The sequence below is a fragment of the Xyrauchen texanus genome, chromosome 9 (genome assembly GCF_025860055.1).
Source record: "Xyrauchen texanus isolate HMW12.3.18 chromosome 9, RBS_HiC_50CHRs, whole genome shotgun sequence".
Lineage (NCBI taxonomy): Eukaryota > Metazoa > Chordata > Actinopteri > Cypriniformes > Catostomidae > Xyrauchen > Xyrauchen texanus.
In genome coordinates, this window is record NC_068284.1 from 36,685,338 (window position 1) to 36,709,050 (window position 23,713).

Consider the following 23,713-nt stretch of genomic DNA (forward strand, 5'->3'; position numbering starts at 1 on the left):
GAATTGATGGATGGACAGATGGATGAACTGATAAAAAGTTGAATGCATGGAAGGATAGGTGGGTGAATGGTTTGAGGTAATGTGGATGATCTGTTGAAAAGTTGGATGTATGAATAGGTGGATGTAATGATGCATGGATGGGTGGATGGCTTATTCATGGATTCATGAAGTGATGGAAAGCCAGATGAATGGATAGGTGGATGTCATTATGCATGGATGGTTTAGGGGAGGATGAATAAGTTAATATATGGATGAATGCATAGACAGATTGTTTATAAAAGTGAGCCTAGAGGCTCTTTACCTTATTTATTCTTATAGACTGGGTGCACTACATTTTCACCTCCATCACTGTCTCATCATCATACATCACATCAGATTGGACATTTAGAACTGCATTTATAAGACTGGTGAGGTCATCTTAAATAGACCGGGAGAGTGAGTCATAGCCTATATACAAGTATGTGTGTGTGTGTGTGTGTGTGTGTGTGTGTGTGTGTGTGTGTGTGTGTGTGTGTGTGTGTGTGTGTGTGTGTGTGTGTGTGTGTGTGTGTACATGTTTACACTACATCGTGGGGACCAACTAGCCCAGCTTGCGGTCCCCACGAGGGAAATGGCTTATTAAACATACCAAATGATGTTATTTATCAAATGTAAAAATGCAAAAAGGTTTATGTGAGGGTTAGGTTTAGGGGATAGAAATTATCTTTAGATCTGTGTAAAATCCATGGAAGTTTATGGAGGGTCCCTACAATGATATAAAAACAAGTGTTTGTGTGTGTGTGTGTGTGTGTGTGTGTGTGTGTGTGTGTGTGTGTGTGTGTGTTGGTGGTGCAGGGGGCTGTGACATCACATTTGTTCGAAAAAAGAACAAAAATAAACCCATATAAAAGACCGTAATTAGTAGACTCACTCATCTGATAAGACAAATCATGCATGCAGCAAAACATATGGATGTTCTTAATGACCTTCATTTGTTTTTCTGTACATCACACACACACGAACATGTCAACTCACTTCCCACCACAAAATACAAACACGTACACATATAAACACCCTGTCTGCCTAATGAAAAGATTAAATAAATTGGGACAACAGCAGGGATATGAGACTGTTTATACAGGGACAATGTTAAAATTATGTGCTAATGTTATAACTGAGATACCATCCATAAATCACACTCATCAATTTTGACAGAACAACCCCCAATTAAATCCATACTCACTTAAAGGTGAAGTGTGTTATTTTAGTAATGTTAAAATACTTCCTCGTGTCCAAGTTTAGTGCAGAAACTGTTTTAGAAACTGTTGGTCATTCATTTTACAGTGCCAGTACTGATGCAGAAATTACACACTTCACCTTTAAAATAAAAATAATTATTGGAAAATGAGACAAATATACTTATTAAGAATATGTTTTTATTGCAGACAGAAATAGGTGGTTAATCTAGTTGGAGAACACTTGATTGGACTCTCACTTTCTTTTATCTTTGAGTGGATGTAATGATCTTTAGGTGGTGCAACAAATAGAATTCGTCACTTGCAGGTGACCACAAACACAACCACTCAGAGATCTGGATCCCAGGGGAACTGCCCTGTAGATCTGTTGAAATGTCATTTCCACAGGCATTTAAACCTCTACGTGATCCTCTGCTTCATTTACTCTCTCCATCCTCAAACCCTCTGCCAGGCTCTGCAAAACCTTTGAGCAGAGAACACATCCTTCATTCTCTAAGAATAGAGATGAGCAGGTTTGATTAGTGAGGCTTTGCGAAAACAATCTGTGTCTATGTGGAATTTGAGCATTGGAAAATTTTACAATCTCCCTGTATTCCTCTCTTTCCTTTGGCCATATTTTACTATTCTCATCTTATACGTGCATATTAGTACAAATGAGAATCAGTTCCAAAGACCCTGCCAAACAAAGTAAGTTGCTGTAGTTGAGCGCAGTGGCAAGTTTGCACACCATAAAAAGTTTTTTCTTTAAAGGGATAGTGCACTCAAGAAGAAAATTCTGTCAACATGTACGCACCCTTATGTTGTTCTAAAGCCATATGGCTTTGTTTCATGCGTGGAACACGAAAAGTAGATAAAATGTTAGTCACCATTCACTTTTATTGTATGAAAACATTTTCAACACTATGAATGCTTCCCCTGAGGTACTGCAGCAAAGCACTATGGAAAGCACTCAGCATTAAAGCTGCAGCTAAACAGCACAGAAGAACCTCTAGGTTTTTCTTCATATTTATTTATTCTTTGCTGTCTCAGTTGGTGTACTTACTTAAGAGAGTGTGCTGCACAGTATGGGTCTTCCTATTTCTGGTTTGCAAAAACAGAAACAAGTAAAAGAGAAATTTAACTGTAGGGGTTGTCAGCCTTGCTTGTGTAGATTCATCACAAAATTTAGTGAATTGCCTGTCTGCCTACTGTCTACAGGCAGCTGTCTTCTAAGGAGCCATTCACAACATATGCAGTTTTGCACTTATCCATGCGTTTTTCAATTGCACAAATTTTGAGGACTGAAATCATTCTTTGTTCCAAAATCTAGTTAACTGCCTCACTGCCTGCTGCCTGAATAGGCAGCTGTCTTGTAAACGGGCGTTCACACCTTATGCAATATTACTGTGTTTTTTTTTTCAATTTTTAAACAATTTATACATGCACAAGACAGACGTCTTCGACCGTTACTGTGCATCTCGCACAGTACAGTTTTTTTTTTCAGCGTCTCACAGAGGAGTGCTACGTTTTGTTTTAGATGCCTTATGAAGACGAAGATTTTTTCTCCTTTAAAGATGCATCTCGAGACACCTGCATTCTGTTGCATCTAACTGTTGTTCAGCACAAGAATGTGTTCGGTCTGATCACCCCAAATGAAGCATTCTAAGTGAAATAGAACCTCAAAAGTGACCGTTTTAGAAAGCTCTACATTGGCAACAACATATTAGTAACATATTATATTGCTAATGTAACAGTGTGATGCCCTGATAAGTAGGGGTGTGTATCTGTAACTGTATCTGTTGCAATGGAAACGTATCCGTTTCTGTATTCTGATATAACGGTGTGTGGAAGTGTGCCAAAACTAAATAAAAAGCCAGTTTTTAAATATAATTTATGTATTGTGTAATTCATATTTTTTCTTCTTTTTTATTATTACTATTATTATTGATTCTTTTTTTTGCACACAGAATATAAGAAGATAATGTAGGCTATTAATTTAATGTAATAACAGCCTTTTGTGGTTTAATAAACATTAATTTTGATTAATGATTAATGATGAATTTTTCAGCCCTGAAGGATCGTGGAAGTAGCCTCATGCACTCTATAGGAAATAAAGTGGCCAAATAAAGGTTAACTAAACATTATATTAATATATTAAAGATATTGCTTAATTTTATATCGCCAGCAAAATCTTTTCTCTTCACATTAGTAGTGCACCTAGGATGGCTTAACATGCTGCCTCTGTAAGCAGTTGACTATTCTAGCTTTTAAAGCAGTGCATTTAACTCTCATGTTTATGTGTTTTCACTCTTATTCTCTTTCAGGACCTCCATCTGCACCAGAGAACCCGATCTCCACCCTAAATGACACCTCTGTGACTCTAGAATGGAGTCCTCCGAGAGACAGCGGTGGGCGAGGGGATGTCACCTACAGCATCCAATGCAGGAAGTGCGCCAGCGATGGCAAGATGTGTAATCCCTGCAGCAGCAGTGTGCATTTCATTCCCAGGCAGTTTGGTCTCTCGTTTCCTAAAGTGCTGATCACAGACCTGCTGTCCAACACCAACTACACCTTCAGCATAGAGGCAGTAAACGGAGTGTCTGTTCTGAGCCCGACCCCGAAACTGCAAGTCCATGTCAACATCACGACCAGTCAGACAGGTAGAGTGTGTCACTCAAATGCAGACTCACAAAACAGTTAAATCTTCCATGTTATCTGAGGTTTTCATCTAACCAGCTGTGACCGCGATCAAGATATTTTGTCTTTTGGTTTATAATTTCATCGTGTCATACTGGGTGTCCCCACCCTTGGTTTAATTTTTGTTTGAACAAGCCAGATCTCATCCAAAGTAGCCTATTTTAGTGGATTTCACACCTCATACAAATTTGAAAGAAATGTATGCAATGGCCTGTAAATTTTGATGTTTCATGAAAAATCTATTATAATAATAAGGTTGTCTATAACATGCAATATCAGTGTAAATGTAAAACAGTTGCAGTAACCATTGATTGTTCAACGCACCTTTATTCATGTTAATTTTCATATATATTCTGTGAAGCCTCCCAAAACGTATGGATCTATCACATGGCCTTGTTTCCGGGACCTCACAATTTACAAATTAAGCACTAACCCCAACTTACAGTAAAATATCATTGGTCCAAACATTTCTCCGCATAGCTATATATTAAATATAAAGCGTGTTCTGATTGGCTGTGATTTTTTTTCACTTTGCACAGCATTTTGCGTGCTGTGAGGACAGACAATTATTCAGCACTTGAAAATTGTTGCGTTGTCGCACACCTGGTTAGGACATGGTTTTAGACTATATATGCAAAAGCCAGAGCAAAGCTAGCTGTTAAAAAACTGAAAACTAACACACCCGAGGTAAGTGTTGGTGTGTTTTTCTCTTAAAAGTCCTCATTACATTCCCTTAAGCAAAACTACCTCTGAATATGATTTGAAGGTATTTTTATTGTCAGCTTATAAGCCTCTGTGTATCAAGAGAGTGGTAAACAATGTATTTTTTTTTTTCTGTTTTCACTTTCTTATTCAAAAATGTTATGTATTCCAAACTTTAAGCTGACAGTGAAGGTTATCTTGTTATTGCATGAGAGCTCTCAAGACTCAAATGTTTGACAGACCTTGTGTATGTTGTGTGTTTGCGTGTTGGTTTATGTGATGCAGCATGTTGTGGTTGATTAGGGCTGTACATATTGTGATTCTTTTTCTCACAAATAGTACTACAGGGCTGAGAGGGAAGCTGTTTATTTTTTATCCAAATTTGATATGATTATATCATGCTGTATCACAATGTATTCAATTGCGACATATAGTGGGGTTTAAATGCAGTTGAGCTGGCTTGGACTCCACAAGTTTGTGCAAAGCCTGACGATCCATGTTATTCTATGTTGTTGCTTTGTTTTAATTTTTCAAAATCCCCAAACTTTGGTTATTTTCAGGTTTAAATTAGATTTTTAATTTAATTTGAATTTATAATCTGGAATCAGACTTTTGAACCCAACTGCTGTACGTGTCAGCCTATCGCATCATTAGATAGTTGGTGATGCCTGGCCATATAGTGGATTCTCTTCAGTGAGGTTTCTATGCTCAAGGTCCCAGACAGTAGACAAAGTAGAGTTTTGGTACAGCCATAGGGTTGTTGTTCCACTAGATTCTTATTAGCACCCGCTCACACACACATAAAACCTTGTTGGAAGTTCAGAAGTTCATGGTATTCCAAATGCTGTAAATATTAAACATGATCAAATATTATTTACACTCAGTAAATGTGCTGAAGTTACAACTGCCCTCACAACATCCAGTCTGTGTCTCACATCCCTAACGGGATGACAAGGGTCATCAGTGCAGGCGTGTTCTCATTAAATGCGTGTTTGTGGGTGTGAATGTGATGGCCGTTGTGTAAGACTTGAGCTGAGGTATTAAATATGTATGAAGCTGTTCTGATTGTAGAGGGAAGCTCTTGAGCAGAACGAGCACATGCTGAGATAGAAGTGCTTCGTGTCAGAACACGGTCAAAAGATCCCAGTGATTTATACATTCAGATACGTCAGCCACGCTGCACTAGCCTGAGTCTGAATATTATATAGTTTCGAACGATTCAGTAATTAATGCTGCACATAAAAATTCACATTAAAAGATCTGCTTAAGTATAAAAGTTCTGGTTAAAACCAAATAAGGTTTATAGTCTGATGCTAGCATCAGAGATTCTTTTAAACCTCCAAATAACTTTTTATTCTTTAGTTCTTTATAAAAACCATTTATGTTATTGTGCTATAAGGTAAGCAGAAACAAAGACACTGATCTGATTATGCCTATAAAATAAAATAAAGATGTATTTGTATTTCCGAAGAACTAATTGGATGTTCAAACAGGATGTTTTTTGTCCACATGCACAGTTTTTAAAACATTTTTTTTCTATTTAAACATGCGCTAGGTGGACAACTTTGACCGTTGCAACACGTTTCCCTGCTTTTTCAATCCCATTACCACAAAATTTGTACAACTGGGAAATCTGTTCTTTTTCATTAGTTATCTTTTACCTAGCTTTTGAAAATACCAACTCAAGAACCTGAAGTACCAAGATGATCCAGAATATAAACATGATATACTTCATCTGATATTGTATATACATTGAAGTGAACTGCTAAAAGCACAATGCAATGAAAAATAGTGAAAATTTGGTCACAGCAACTAATATACACTTTCCCTTCTATATTTAAAAGTTCATGACATTTTACTTGTCAACTACCCCAGTATATGGAAAAACGGTTCAGCTTGATTTAGGAATTGATTTAAATATAAAACAGATAGAGTACATTGGCTTTTAGTTATTGTACATGGATGTAAAGATTAATAATTAAGATTAATAATCCATTCATTATTACATTTATTATATACATTTACAAAAAAAAAGTAGTTAGTTTGGCATGATTTTGAAAGCAAAAGAAAGAGAGGGGGGTATTGAAGACAAATAATAAGAGAGAGAGAATTGTAGACAGCAGGGCAGATATTTGGTCAGATGGTTGGAAGTAAATTCACCTGGTGTCCTTCACCTTTTCTGTGCTCTCTGCATTTAGCGAACAGCTCTCACCCTGCTGTAGTGTAGTGAGGTGAAGAAATGGTAGAGAGAGAGAGAGAGAGAGAGAGAGAGAGACAGAAGAGGTGTTAGACAGCAGGTCATGGTGTTATTGGAGTGTAATTACCTGCTGGTGTGATTCTCTCTGTCTTAGACAAAGGTTTCACAGCAGTTTGTGGATTAGGCAATTTGTGTGCATGTGTAAAGCACACTTGAGTGTGTATAGAGGGATTGTGAGCTCTCATCTGTGTTGTTTTGTAGCAATAGAAGTGTGACAAGAATAAAACTGTGTGACCCAGGAAGCTGCGATTGAACTGATTGGCGATTGCGGTGGTCTTGAGTGCCTAATGAAACACACACACACACACACACACACACACACACACACACACACACACACACACACACACACACACACACACACACACACACACACACACGTATTCTTAACATGATTGCCTGTGTTTCCTAAGGGGACACCCACTTGAATGCACATCATCACATTGTGGCTCTGCTTAGCACGACTTTCTGTCATGGTTTCTTGTTTCTCTCTATTTTTAGTAAATGTAATCCTGAAGGAGAGAAAAAGCAAAGACAGTATAACACTGGCGTGGCAGGGACCCGACAGACCCAATGGAGTGATAGTGGAATATGAGGTCATCTACTATGAAAAGGTAAATATAGTCTTGTCTCCTATCTTCTTGTTTTGTCTCAAGAAGATCACATCTCATTTTGTCTTGTCATTAGAAAACTTACTTTGGCTCGTCTCATCTCATTTTGACTTGAGAAGATCCCTTCTCATCTCATTTTGTCTTCTCTTGTCTGAAGAAGATCTATTTCATCTTGTCTCATCTTATTTCGTTTTGTCTCATGAGTATCTCTTCTCTATGTATCTCTTCTCAAAAAAAGAAATACAAATCTTAACTTCTATTGCTTTGCCTAAAAAATAGTTCTTCTCTTCCAATTTTTTTCTTGTCTCAAAGATCTCGTCTCACCTCATCTCATCTTGTTACATCATCTTGTTACATTTTGTCTTTACTAATCTTGTCTCGTCTCATCTCAGTTTGTCTTGAGAGGATATATTCTTATCTCCATTTGTCTTGTCTTGAAGATTATATCTTGTCTAAACTTGTCTTGTTTCATCTCAAAGATCTCTTTGATCTTGTCTCAAGTTGTCTCATCTCATCATTTCATCTGAAGATTTGTTCCTCATTTTGGCTTATCTCAAGATCTCATTTTGGGTTTTTTTTGCCTTAAAATCACTTGTTTGAAGTTGTCTTCCTTTGTCCCTAGAATATCTTATCTTGTTTCATTTTATTTTGAGAATATCTCTTCTCATTTAATTTAGTCTTCTCATGTCTTGAGAAGATTCTCATCTTGTTTTGTCTCGAGGATCCCTTCTCATTTTGTCTTGTCTTGAGAATATCTCATCTAGTCTCATCTTGTTTTGTCTAAAGAATATTTATTTTCTCCTGTTTTGTCTGAAAAATCTCGTCTCACCTCATCTTGTATTCTTTTGTCTCAAGAAAATCTCTTCTCATCTCATTTTGTCTTGTCTTATGAAGATCTCATTTGATCTCATGTCGTTTCATATCAAGTAGACTTTTCTTATTTTGTCTTGTCTCTAGAAGACCTCATCTTGTATTGTCTCATCATTTCATCCTGAAGATCTCTTCACATTTGGTCTAGTCTCATCTCCTTTTGTATCAAGTAGACCTCTTCTCATCTCATTTCTTCTCTTTTTATTTTCAGTCACTCTTCTCTAACGATCTCTCGTCTCATCCTCACACACAGATTACACACATGCCTCTTTGACCCCCATTAAAAGCTGCAATGATTGCAGTTGTCCAGGCATCCCTGGCATGTGTAATTGTGGGCTGAAGCATCATTGTGCCTTTGGGAATAAAAGCAATCAGTAGGCCCGTGTGCCACAGTCGACTGGTCACATACGCATAGCTCTTTAATTATAATGGGAGAATGAAGCCTGGGCTGACGTCACGAACCAAAGAGAATACCATCACTAACTCACCTATACACCACTCGCAGTCGCACACGTGGACTTAAATCTGGCCTGTGCAGTGTCGCAATCTCGTTCATCATTCTACAAACATAGAATGGCAAAAGTTTAATAAAATTTATGTTTATAATACTGTCACAGTGCTGATATTTTACAACTAAAGTCAATGCATTTTATTCTTTGGGCACTTCCACACTAGAGTTTAAGCTCTGTCAGAGAAAGCTGTGAATCGTGCTTTTGAAGTGCTTTGCCGTGATGTAGAGGTAAAACACATGGATTTGTGAAAGTGATGCTCAGCATCTCTTAATTAAAAACTCACAAACGAGAGTTCTTTTTAGATTAGTCCTACACTTATACTTGTTGCCGTTTGATGCACTCATTGGTGTCTGGCATTGGAGATTATTTGATGCATGCTATTTTGTTAGAACTATAGAGATCCCATGCTCAAACACACAAACCTGCTCTGCCCTCATTCTATCTGGGTGTGGTGGACAAAGACCAAGTCTTCCCCAGAACCCATTTAACTATGGGATTCTCTTAAATATTTTGAAATGGCTGTTTGAAAGGATGGTTTGACTGGAAAGCTGGTCTGACTGATAGCTATCTCATTATATCCATTCTAAATTAATATGATCAGTAGATTCTGTTTGTTTCGGCCACACCCATTAAGTTAGACATAAAGCACAGTGCTGTGTTGGTGCTATGCATTTACGTATAAGTTGTTAATAGGGTAAACCGTGCAAACTTTCACCTGTGTTGCCTCACATAGTCAGACTTTTTTGTGATATCTTTTGTGAACTTTGAGAACAAAACAGAATATTCATTTGTTTTCAAATCTTGTTGACTTGCAAAATAACTGAATGTCTTTTAAAGATTCAATGCCACGAACCTCGCAAACTTCCTGGTGGATGGATAAAAACCTATGCACCCTGACTCCTGGAAATTGCAAACAGCCAGTCGGTCAGATTAAAAATTCAATTTTTAGCCAACTATTGCCAATTTTTGTTTCATCAGTGAATCTCACATGTAGAGTGTGTGATTGGGTAGTCTTGTAAGTTACTTTAAAATTAATCAACATGGTATTCATAGACTCACCTTCATACACCACTGTGGCATCATCAAGTAGATGTCTGACTCATGTAACTGTAATCAGACTAATAATCATGTCAAACAGTGTAAACTAAAGCCCTAGCCTGGCCTGTTAGCACAGGATGAAAAAATTATCTCAGCATCTGCCTCTCAAAAATGACATCAAAATATGGTGCCTGCAGGCTTCACTGTTAGCAAGCTGCTGAAATAATATCCTTCATTAATCCTCTTATTTCCTGTTCTACAGCAGAGAACAAAATTCTGCTTCTCTACATGGCGCCCGTCTGTCAATATTACTACCCCACTGTTTAATTCACACAGCTTTAATGAGTGTTAATGTATTTATAATTTTAGGGTAATTTTACTTGTGGTTAACACTGTCGGCAAAGAATCGTAATAAGGCATTTTTGTGCCCTTATGATTTCATTTCACTTATCAAAGATGTCTGCTGAAAGTAACAAGTGTGAATGCCAGTGTTTTTTTAAGGTGACATGTAATTTCTGCTCCATTAGTGTTATCAAACAGAATTACAAAAATAATTACTATTTTAAATAAGTTTTCTGAACACTCCCCACATTTACCATTGGTTAGAGAAAGGGGTGGGGGCTAAACGCATATTATAGTCAGCATATTAAGCTGGTTTGGGAGTTCTTCACATAATTTCCTGTCTACTGCGCTATTAGTAAAAGTGGCAAAAGACACAAAATAAGCAGGTTAAATTCAAATAAAATCTCACTGTGAACTTTTTTGTGTGGTGTTCCCTTTCAGAACCAGAAAGATCAGAACTACACTGTTTTGAAAACCAAAGGCCACATGATGACTGTAGAGGGACTGAAGCCGGGTACCACCTATGTGTTCAGAGTGAGGGCGCGCACTGACGGAGGCTATGGCAACTACGGTGGAGAGATGGAGCTTGAGACCAGTCATGAAGGTAATCTTACAGCACCTGATATATTGTTAATTTGTCCATGGGAACATTCCAATCACCCAATAGTAAACTTAACAGGTTACTCAACTCTATTCCAAATTGTAGTACTCCATACTGCAAATGGCATAGGAAGTGTACATTGATGTATTTTTTCACAAGAAGTGAAAAGTTTACCCACCAGCCATTACACGCCACCTCAATACTATACAGAGTTTGGTTAAAATAAACACAGTGATTATTATTATTATTATTATTATTATTATCATCACCTCAGTTTATAGTTGAGCACATTCTTTAAAGAGAACAGAACTTCTACACTTCAAAAAATTACTTCCTTAGTGAGAATGTTCATCTTGTTTTCCAGTAATAATATGTAATCATCCTTAAGGCAAGATATATTTATTTGAGAATCAAAATTCTTATTATATCAATACAATATCATGCATTATTTGTATTTTTCTTACTCCATTGTCAATTTCCTACAAATTGGCAAAAAGTCTTCCTACAAATTGGCATAAACCTTCCTACATTTTGTTTAGTTTAGTTTATGCTTAAAAACATTATTTTCCAAAAGGGTAAGAAAAAAATAATACTTTAATAACATTTAATTGAAGGTGTTTTCTGTCTTAATATTCTGATTAAGAGAGTGATCCTTTGCAGTGTACAGATATCCTCTGCTCGGTGTGTAATGAGTAGAAAACACTGCATAGGGACCCTGTGAATTGTAACACAGCTTATGTTATTTCTTAGCTGTTTCTTTTCCTTATTTACCTTTTCTGCACGTCTTTCTTTTCCCTTTAGCGACCTTTTCTCTTTCTACATTCCTCTCTTTCCCCTCTCCTTTGTCCCATCTTCATATTTTAACACTTGTTTCCAGTTTTCATTGTTGAGCAGATGCTGGGGAATTCAGGGCAGTGCTCTGCATTTAATATGATGAACTGTGTGTGACTTATTTACCAAACCTCCAGCTTATACTCCCTGGGAGGGACAAGCTGTGTGTGTCTCAATGTCTCTTGAGGACAAACGGGGCTGTGTTGAGCTAACCTGCCTTCCTTTGATGGGATCAAAGAATAGAGGCACAACTGAAAAGCCTTAAGGGCATACAGTAAACACAGAGGTCCTTTCGTATACGTGGCTAATTGAAAGCATGTTACGGCCCAGCGAGCCTCTCTCTGTAAGCATATTACAGAGCTCAGTGGACTTGATCTGCCCAGCTCAAAGTTAAAAGAGTCCAGTATAGTAATAGCTCTTTTAATTATATGAGAAATGCTTAAGCCTTTGGCTCATGGTGACATTCATGAATGGCTTAAACCAGTGTATGTGTGGACAGGATGGTGTAGCATAGCATTATGAATAGCATACCTCCTTAATCTGATAATATTTAAAAAAATAAAATATATATGGAGTCGTGACTTAGCGGGCTCGCAACAGTTTCCCCAGTTTCTGTTCTATCTCTCACTGTACGTGTCACTATAAGTAGTACAAATAAAGCAAAACAAACACTTTATGATTTATGAAATTGATATAAAACTCTTTGCGTATTTTTTAAATGATTTGGTATGTCTCTGGACATTGCGAGCTCTTGCTGTACAGTGTGCACTGCATACCTGAGCTTGTTGAACACCGTTGAGTGGATTTCTAAATCAATTCCTGTTGCTGGAGATATTCATTTTCCTGAAAGAGGCGGTTACTCATGCGTTGCCAGTCTTGATAAATGATGTATTTGTTTTGAGTAATGGCTCGATTGCGGCAGCAGAAAATCCATACACTCACCGTGAAACTTTCAAAACGAGCCTGTTATTCCCTCTGTTAACATACCTATTTGGACGGCATGCGTAAATTAGAAAATTGAAGCAATGGAGTGAAGCTGGCTCTGGTCTTTCAGAGTGAACCAAGCACTGACATATAAGATACACTGTTATCCCTCATTTTCTGTTTGGGGTCTAAACAAAAGTAGCTTTAAAATAGCTGATAAAACATTCAAAAAATTGAAATTTCAGATTGATTTTTGCTAATTTTATGAGTATTTAGTTTAAACAGAATTTGAACTTTGATAAGATGTTTCAAGAGTTCACCATGAAAAATAGTACATTATGTTTGGGGTCTCAGAGACCCCAGGTATAAAACATGAATGCAATTAATTAAAAAGAGCATGTCTACTTTGCGGTAAAACAAATGGTTAAAGTTTTGATAATATACTGTATGTTTACTGGGTTTTGATCTGATAAGAGGAACATATAAAAATGGAAGGGAAAATAAATGTTACATTTTCAGAATCATTACAACTTTTCACATTGATCGTCGGGGTCTCTGACACTCTTGGACCCAAAACAGAAAAAAAGTGAATCTTAACAGAATGTGAATGTTAAGAGAGTTATTAAAAACCTCTCCCTCCCTCCCTCTCTTCTCTCTCTCTCTCTCTGTCTCTCTCTCTCCCTCTCTTCTCTCTCTCTCGCTCTCATCCTTTCTTTGTTCAGATATGCTGGCCATTGGGGATCCTAACCAATCTACTATTCTGGCGGTGTCCATCGCTGGTGGCATTGTGCTCCTTATCTTTCTGGTGGCCTGTTTTGTAGTGAGTGGAAGGTAAGAAAGGGCTTCATTTTAACATCACTGGACCTTTTGCTTCTGTCTTTCTGAACTGTCTTCTTGGTGAACATGCAGTATACTGGTCCCGGGGGCTGGTATTACAGAGCAAAATAAAACTTTTCTATTTAGATCTGAGAGCTGCTGCCAAATCACTGTTTTACAAGAAATTGAACCCTAAATTAAAAATGAAATGTGGATTCCTTCATGCCGAAGCATTTAAAAGAACTAGAATGCTTCAAACAGGCATTCTCTGAAGTGTGTCTGATAGAATTTTAAAAACCAACAGAAAGTCATTTGAAATTGAAGTCAGAGAAGACATTTTGCACAGTAGCTTAGTGTTCAACTACTGTTGAAGCTGAAAAAATGGTCCAGCCGGTTAGATGGGACTTACTGAGCCTATAAATTACTGCTGATAATAAATACACTCTGACTGAATTAAATAGTGGTTTCTTTCTATAACAAAGCTCGCCCGAAGTCTCTAAAAACATTAGTATTGATCCGAGGTGATTGCCTATCATGCTGAGTGCCCTATTCAGTATTGACTGAAAAAAAACTAATCGGCCTCACATTGGCCAACTGAGTGTAAATGTACTAAAGAAGTACAGATGCGTAATGCATTCATATGCAACAAATATTTAATCAAAAATGTCTTATCTAAAACAATACAGAAAAATAAATATGTACAGTGCTGTGGAAAATGTATTTGCCCCCTTCCTTATTTCTTCTATGTTTGTGTATTTGTCATACAAATTTATTTGAGATCTTCAGGTGAGATATAACATAAAACAAATGCAACACAAAACAAAGTTTTCAAATATATATATATATACAATATTTTATTGAAACAAAAAAAGTTATCCAAACCCTATATCATCCATGTGAAAAACTAACTGCCCCTTCAACCTTATAGCTGGTTGTGCCACCTTTAGCAACAAAAACTGCAAACAAAGGCTTCCAATAACTGGAGATCAGTCTTTAACAATGCTGTAGTGGAATTTTGGCCCACTCTTCTTTGCATAACCGCTTTAGTTCAGCCACATTCAGATTTTGTCACATTGTCTTCCAAACAGTTCCACTTTCGACACTTCGGTCCACAAAACATTCTTCCAAAAGGTGTGTTATGTCAAAATTCAGACGAGCATTAATATTCTTCTGGGTTAGCAGTGGTTTTCACCTCACCACATATCCATGGATGGGATTTTTGGCCAGTGTCTTTCTGATAGCAGAGTCATGAACAGTGACCTATTGATGCGAGAGAGGCCTGCAGTTCCTTGGTTCTTATGTGACTTCCTGGATGACTCGTCGCTGTGCTCTTTGAGAAATTTTGGAAGGTTGGCCATATAAGTGCTGAATTTCCTGCTTCATTGTAGAGCCATAGAAGTAGCATAGAGCATAGGTACATCAATGTCAGGAAAAAGAAAATAATATGGCTTGAGGGAATAGCACACTTTGATTCCAGTGTCTTTATCATTACACAAAATCCCTTGCAGTGTAAATGTACATAGGATCTGTTCAGACATTTTTACTATAGACTTATGTTCATAGCTCATTCCGTATTTTGAATGCATTTGCTCTAAGTGGTGCTCTTTTCCCAAACTATTGATTCTTGTCGTTAGACAATTGATACAGTATCATGAGGTAAAATATTGTGATACTTTGAAACTAATGCAAAAATGTAACAAAAAATATTGATTCTTGGTTTTAGACTATTGATACAGTTATGTGTGTTAAATAGTGTGATACTTTGAAAAATTCTTACTTTTTGCCTCCTTCCCTAACTACAAACCAGTGAAGCTTCAAGAGTGATGTGTCACACTTTCTCATCTTTGTCCAGAGTGAAAGCTGGAAAAACACAATGCGGTGAGAAGACATGGAGTTTTTAATGGGTGCTCCCCTGATTATAAAACATCCAGAAGAAAATAGCTGTATTTGTGTGGATGTGTGTGTTTGTGAGCCAGAATTGAACTCTAAGAGGATATAAAAGGCACATGAGAGACACATCGAAGGAGAAGAGGGGAAACAAGGGTGCTGATAGACAGAAAAGGAGAGAAGAGATAAAAAGAAAATTTCAGTAAACCATTGTCTGTTAGATGAGGTTGTGACAGAGATTTTGAGCTGTGACCAATCAGCACAACTACAAGGTCATAAAGTCATATCATTCATTAGTAATTAATTATACAAATAACAGAGTATTAAAAGTTTCGAATAAGCTATTTATCTGTGGCATTGCTCAAGATATCATTATTAATGGTCTTGCAAAGGCTTTTTATCTATGCTCATAATTAAGGCTAGAGATTGGAACAAACCACTAACCCTAAGTATTAAACAATGGTATGTAACTCAAATGGTGTGGCTTATTGAGCTGTTACTTTTCTAGAGATCAGACGTACAATTTTTACTTGGCGTGATAAAAAGAGGGACCCAAGCTATATCTTGGGACCAGAATTTTTACCTGGACCAGTAAAGAATAGCTTAGCAACCACCAAAACACCTTAACGACCACCTAGAAATCGCCTAAAACACCCTTGCAACAATATATCAACACCCTGGAATCCAGCAACAACATCTAAACATAGTGGTAGCAATTTGCGCAGACAGACACCAGGAAATCTAGTTTGCAGTTTGTAGGAGCTGTGGTTCAGTAGGTAGTGCATGTGCTCACAGGGAACACCAATCTATTTCCGCATTTCACTCCACCACTTCCCTGTCTCTCTAGACTTTCCTATAAATTCAAGACAAAAAGCCTATAAAACAGATTGTGGTCTGTAAAATGTAAATTATGTCTGCAAAACTAACTTATTAACATCAGGATTTGTACCCCCACAATAAGAAAATCTATACTGTATACCGTCTATACTGATTTGCTAGAACATTGTACACATCAGGGCCCCAAACATATTTATTTATTATTCTACAATACGCAACATTGTCAGCAGATTTGTCTTTTGGCTGCAGGTCCTAGGCATAATTCTCCACTGTAGCATAAATGTCCGCCTTTCAATAGAAAGATTATACAAACTATACAGTCCTCAGGGGGAAGTCAGGCCTCAATAACCCTTGCTGGCCAGCAATACGTCCTTGAGGAGAACTGTTGGCTTACTTTCAAACACTGAGAAAGGTTTCTTTTATGCATTTCATGTAATTTTATGCAACTCAGGACTTCAGGAGAACAAAATCGAACAACATAATAACCTTCCTGCACCTCAAGTTTTGATCTATGCCGATCCCTCTTGACCTTTTTGAGTTCATTTTGTCTACCATTAGCTACCATCAGGTCTTTATAGCTGCCAGGTAGCTCTATATTTTGTCCTTTGTTTCCTTTTAATTCAGTTGTGAAGATCATGTCTAATACCTCTCGGGACTTCCACAGGCAATCACCAAAGAACATATGAGAGAAAGAAAAGGAGAGGGCTTGCTTTTCCTTTTAGGTGCTTGTAAAATTACTTGCATCTAGAGAAGTTATAGATTGTAGCTGTCTAGCGTACTGCCTATCAGAATCGAATCCTATGATTTGAAACCTTTACATAGGCAGCCACTCTGTGCACAACACAAATATAATACACTGCAGGATACCTCAACTGACAGTTGATTCAGTCAATTCAAGCTATCAATGTTAGTTTGATGTTAGCATATTGCTAGGCTAATAAACATAAAAATACATAGTGACCGATCTGGAACGCCCTATGCAGCAACTATGCCAGTACTCAAATTCACACTTGATTTTAACAGAGTTTGATGTAAGCGTGTTGCTAAGCTAACAGTGTGAAAAAAAGTTTAAAAAAAATTGATAGCACACAAAAATATTAGGTAAAATAATAAGCTGTAATCAGGGTTGGGAGGGTTACTTTTGAAATACATTCCACTACAGATTACTGAATACATGCTGTAAAATGTAATTTGTAACTTATTTAGTTAGATTACTTAAGGTCATTAATGTATTCTAAATATGTTGGATTACTTCTTCAGCACTGGTAGATTTTTTTCACTTGTTTTGACTATAAAAACAAAATATACATGTTAAAAATACATTCTCTGAAAAACCTATATATTAAGCAGTGTTGTTTCTAAAACAAGATCAATCAAATTGATCTTGTTTTAAGGATTTTTAGATATTTCTACAGGAAAACAATACAAAAAATATTATTAAGAATATGATTTTTGTCCTAATATCAAAGGTCTTCCTATAAAAATAAAGAAACTATTATCTAACGTGAATTCTCTTGATAAGAATATATGACCGTGCCTGCTAACATGTGCATGTAAAATGGCTATAAATAGCATTTTAACTTAGCGTAAATCGGACAATTTACACAAGGTTTATTTTTTATTATTTAAAGTTTCTTGTGTTTCAAACTTATTTCTCTGTCTGGTCATATGAATGTAACACATCATAAGAATGTGTTTCACCGCTGTTCAAATGCACTTTGGATCACATCATTTATATGTGTAATTTTTTTAAATATTAAATGAAACAAATGACAATAATATGCAAAGTAATCTCTTCAATAATAAAAATACTTTTTGAATGTAACCGTATTCTAATTACCAATTATTTAAATTGTAACTGTAGTGGAATACAGTTACTTATATTTTGTATTTTAAATACTTAATCCTGTTACACGTATTCCGTTACTCCCCAACCCTGGCTGTAATTACACTAATCTATCTTTTCAGTATGTAATTAAATCTAAGATTTTTAGAATCAACTTTGCTTTCACTTCCCTCTCTCTCTCTCTCTCTCTCTCTCTCTCTCTCTCTCTCTCTCTCTCTCTCTCTCTCTCTCTCTCACACACACACACACACACACACACACACACACACACACACACACACACGCACACACACGCACACACACACACACACACACACATGTTGTGTTTCCATGTTTTATGGGGACTTTCCATAGACATAATGGTTTTTATACTGTACAAACTTTATATTCTATCCCCTAAACCTAACCCTACCCCTAAACCTAACCCTCACAGAAAACTTTCTGCATTTTTACATTTTCAAAAAACATAATTTAGTATGATTTATAAGCTGTTTTCCTCATGGGGACTGACAAAATGTCCCCACAAGGTCAAAAATTTCGGGTTTTACTATCCTTATGGGGACATTAGGTCCCCACAAAGTGATAAATACACGCTCACACACACACACACACACACACACACACACACACACACACACACACACACACACACACACACACACACACACACACACACACACACACACAGAGTAGTCTTCTCTCTTTTCCTCTGTTTAAATTTTGTGCCTGTAAGGTTGGAGCATGAGTAAAATTTTGTCAAGGCTACAGCACTGTAAGTATATTATTGTAATGTTCACAACTTCACCTAGCTTGCAGAGATAATGAATAATTTGGATATTTTAACATCAGTATTCCTTGCTCTTCTTTTCAATAAATAAGACTAGCACATTAGATACTGCCAATAGAAAAGACTGAATGCGGAATTTATACTGTGTAATCGTACAGCTAATAAGCATTGTTTTCCATTATGAATGCAAATAGGCTACTGCAATTAGCACACTATTAAAATACATGTTTTTGATCAGCCTATAACTTTTCTACTTTTACACCGCAAGTTTTATGGATTGCAGTGGGAAATGTTTTTTGACCAAGTCCACCCAATGCCATTTCCCCTCTTCTGCACATAATTTCCTGTTTTATCTATACAAAAAAAAAAAAAAAAGTTAAATAAATAAATACTGCTATTTAATTTGCTTTTTCAGTTCACCAGTGACATTTGTGCTCCATTAATGGACAACAAGAGAAACTGGCATGTGCAACAGTAAGCAGATGGTGTTCAGTCATCAAATTCTGCCTTCTTTTTCAGTCTGTTTCCCTAAGAAGCAATTAAAACGTGGCAGACGGGTACTTACGATTGGGACCCTCCTGCAAATTCTAGCTCATGGACTCATCGAACATCACTGCTGCTCTCATCATTGCCAGACAATTATTTTTGTTTTCAACTTATGAAAAAGTTATAAAATCTATTCTACTCCCACGTCAAACTCCCACTATCCTTTAGGATTATCTCTTTTAAGCCATATCCTCAGTGGAGCGCCTAATTATCTAGCGTGCACACCCCACACCCCACATGCCAAAATTTGTCTTTTAATTATCATTTTTTTAATGTTTAGCAGAAAGCAAATCAAGCAATAATTTTGGGGGAATAATTATCAATAGCTGTCATGTTTTTTTTTTTTTTTCATATTTAAATAAAGGATTCACATCTAGTCGATATTATGCATCTTAAATACTGTATATCCTGTGTTTCCTACAATAAAAACCCACTACTCCTCTTTTTAGTGGTGATTCTTTGGGTAAAGCATCACAATTAGCTACTATTTAAACAAACACCTAACACGAAGTATAAAGATTTGACATGCATCTTGTGCTGCACTGTTTGTGCTTCAGACAGGAATGATTCATCAAATCATGCAGTTTGTCTGACAGATGATCAAACAGATGAAAAATGTATCTAGACTTACAATTACCTAGGCCATGTCTAGGGACCAGAATATCATAGAAGTGGGCTCTGGTCCACTAAGCAACCACATAGAATACCTTGGAAATCGCATAGCAATGATGGCAACCATCCACAATATATTGTAGTGGCAACATTTGCAAGGGTAAGCACTACTCCCGTTTTCTTCCGAAAATATAAAAATGTCAGATACAGTATGCTTATGTATTGAGATTTAGTATAACAGGATATCATTCGCTAATGCCCTTCATCGTGCAAGAATGACACTGATAAATGTGTCTGTAATCTAAGATGAAGTGCACAGGAACACTTTCAAGCTGAGCTAATCAGAACAAAGAGCAAGCTCTTTGATAATAAGATATTATCTGTGAAGCATCTGCTATGGGCCTTGGGGTATTCTTAAACTTAAGACTGTAAAGCAAGCTCCATACACACACTAGTACACAGTCAACCACAAGAGTCTGAGTAAAAAATTTCACCCAGGAACCTGAAACTAAGAGCACTTCATGCGCTTTCTCGTGTTTTCTATAATCTGTCAAACTGATTGTTGCACTAGCCTATTCATAATGTTTTTTTATGCCTAAATTGTACAGTTTTACCTGTACTGTGCCTGTAGATGGTAATATCTGAGTGACATCTTTGATTGGCCAAATGGCTCCAATTTAATAACTGTTTGGCTCTTTGTTTTTCTACCCCAGACAAAACGCATCTGTTCCATGAGCAGACTCACCAAAGTGCCTTTTCCAGGAATATACAATTGTAGCACAACAGACATAATGACATTTTAGAGCCAAAAGGAGCTGCACCATTCTGTTCCATTTCATACAAGCTCGGTTTCAAAAGCTGTTCAAGTCTATCGCCTGCAGGGCCTTCTCTTTGCCTTCTCTCTCTTCCCTGCTGAAAAACAAACAAACATTTTTAAACCGGCCTAAGTTGGTTTGCTTGTCTTGGATGGTTTAAATTGGTATAAAGCTGGTTTGACCAGTCTGGGAGTCTAGCTAAGACCAGCAAACCAGTTTAGGCTGGTTTAAGATATATTTTCAGCAGGGTCTGAACACATGCACGAACAGATACACACATACATAATTATCTCATTCAGACCAAGCATGCCAAAGGTGCAATGGTTTTCCCATCCTCTTAATGTCATGGACTGGCCTCTTACCACAATATACTCACTGTGTGTAAAAGCACTCTTTGGCAGCAGTAACAGTATTGTAATTGTGTCTATAGGCTTGCCGGCACTATAGCTTAGTTCATTTTGAGTGGCGAGATATGAGTTAAGGCTGAAATATTACAGCCTCAGCATAAAAGCAAAGTAAATAAAGAGATAATGAAGGCAAAGTAAGCTGCCACCTGCCAAGCACAACTATACAGGAAGAGAATGCTACACCTCTAGCTAGAAAAAGAGGTGACAGCACTTTTTGTGTGTGTTGAGAATTGGGCCGATGGGGGAAAGAGCACATATTTCTGTGTATCATAGTATTTATCTTAAAAAGCTTCACTTAGATATACAGTATGTATACAGTATTCACTCACTCATAATAGGAACACTATGGTCCTAATAAAGGGCCCAACATGGTCTTCTGAATTTGTAGCCCATCCGCCTCAAGGTTCGATGTGTTGTGCATTCTGAGATGCTATTCTGCTCACTACAATTGTACAGAGGGGTTATGTGTAGCATTTCTGTGAACTCGAACCAGTCTGACCTCTCTCATCAACAAGGCATGTCTGCAGAACTGCCGCAAAATGAATGTTTTTTGTTTTTGCACCATTCTGAAAAATTCCACGAGATCAGCAGTTACAAAAATATTTAAACCAGACCGTCTGGCACCAACAATCATGCCACGGTCAAAATCACAGAGTTAAAAATTTTTCCCTAGTATGATGGTTGATGCGAACATTAACTGAAAAGACCCGTATCTGCATGATTTTATGCATTGCACTGCAGCTACATGATTGCTGATTAGATAATTGCATGAATAAGTAGTTGTACCTAATAAAGTGGTCAGTGACTGTATGTATGTGTATATATATATATATATATATATATATATATATATATATATATATATATATATATATAATATAATTTTAGTTCTGATCCTCGAATCTGATTAGACGAGAGACGTTCCATGAGCACTGATGGTCTCACAACATAAGCTTTCGGATGTTTCACTGTGTGTATCACTCCACTTGTATTTGTGTGGTTCTAAACTAAAGTGTAAGAGCAGTGCAGATGTGTTAAGGGCTACTGTATGTGTCTACTGCATGATCGCTCGTATTACTACCACACTACTAAAGCTAGGAAATAGCTTTAAACGAACAACTGCATTATTATGGCTCATCACAGCTGAGAGACCCAACAGACTGATTAATTACAGAAGTCAAGGTGCTTACCTCTTGGACGTGCTGTATAAAATGGCGGAGGACATTGCAGTTTCTATAGTGAATGACTGTGGTGCACCGGCTACCGCAAAATAGGGAGAAACACCCCTGGGTTGGATGGCTATTTTTACACTGAGAAAGCTGATCTTCAGAAAGCTGACCGCATCTTTGCTTGGGTGATCGCACATGCTCCATCTCTCTCTCTCTCTCTGTTAGAAACAGCACAAGCCATGATACTATTTCTATAATATTTTTGAATTACTAACGAAAGCTTGGACGCATCAATTGGTTTAAACCAGCAGCGGCAGATTCTGATCCGTCTCATAATTTTATTTATTTATTTAACCTTTGTTTAACCAGGAAGTCCCTTGAGACTAAAGTCTCTTTTTCGAGGGAGACCTGGCCAAGACGGCACACCAGTTACAATTTAAATACAAAATACAACATGGTCAACAAACAAACAAGCATCACACATAGAAAGGAACAGGTCACATATGGCAGTTACATTTTTGTGTTATATGGCATTTTAACATGGTCTTAAAATCATTTAATGGGACTAGATCAGTGAGATGTAGCAAATTTTGCAAGTTATTCCAGTTATAATAAAGTAGTTCCATGCACAAATGCGTTTTTATGACCGTACTCAGTTTTTCCTTATTTTTTTAAATGTACTTGTTCATTGAACTGTTGAATTTTCCGATATGGCCTACTCATTGGGCCCCATACATTTTAGAGACTGCTTTGGTCTTTAATTAAAATGTTCATCAAAAACAACAAAATCAAAACCTGCTATTATGTTTAGTTAATTTCTATCATCATTTGAAAACACACATTCCCTCTATTTCCATTTTCATTGAGATGACCCACGGGTATGTTCTACCAGACCGATTAGCAAATTAGAGTTTTATTATGTGCATGGCCCCTGCAAAGATTAGGGTGTACCAGTCATTAGGTCAGAGGTCAAACAGCTTAATTAATTGGATTCTGACTGGTGTACTGAATCAAACTAATACAAATGTCTCTCAAAAATAGGATCATTATCGCTGTAATTTTCTCTTCTGCTTTCTCAATTACCGTAATGAATAGTGAACAAATTGGATGTTTCTCCACACCTATCAGAAACACATCCTGGAATTTAGCAGATATCTCCATTTAATCTCCTTACTTCACTAATAATGACTTTGGCTGGAGTAAATCTTTTTTTAAAACAGCAAGTGCTGGCCTTGGAGGTCTGCCAGGTCCCTTCAACAGAGAAAAGAGCCAAGACTCAAGGAGCTTAAAGAAATGAGGGATCAAGAGATGAGGGACGAGAGTTTTGTTTCACAGTCATTTGGGCTATCTTTTATTGCATGATAATGTAATGACTGCACATAGCAGCATGGG

The 23,713-nt window shown here is 37.0% G+C and overlaps 1 protein-coding gene across 1 annotated transcript in view; it reads left to right on the forward strand.

Annotated features, from left to right (window-relative positions):
- LOC127648702 (ephrin type-A receptor 3-like) overlaps positions 1–23,713 on the forward strand; it is a 182,179-nt gene that overhangs the window by 111,772 nt on the left and 46,694 nt on the right. Inside the window, exons 5-8 of the mRNA XM_052133423.1 lie at positions 3,539–3,874; positions 7,372–7,484; positions 10,685–10,847; positions 13,322–13,430. Of these exons, the coding sequence (XP_051989383.1) occupies positions 3,539–3,874; positions 7,372–7,484; positions 10,685–10,847; positions 13,322–13,430 (721 nt within the window). The remainder of the gene's footprint in view (positions 1–3,538; positions 3,875–7,371; positions 7,485–10,684; positions 10,848–13,321; positions 13,431–23,713) is intronic.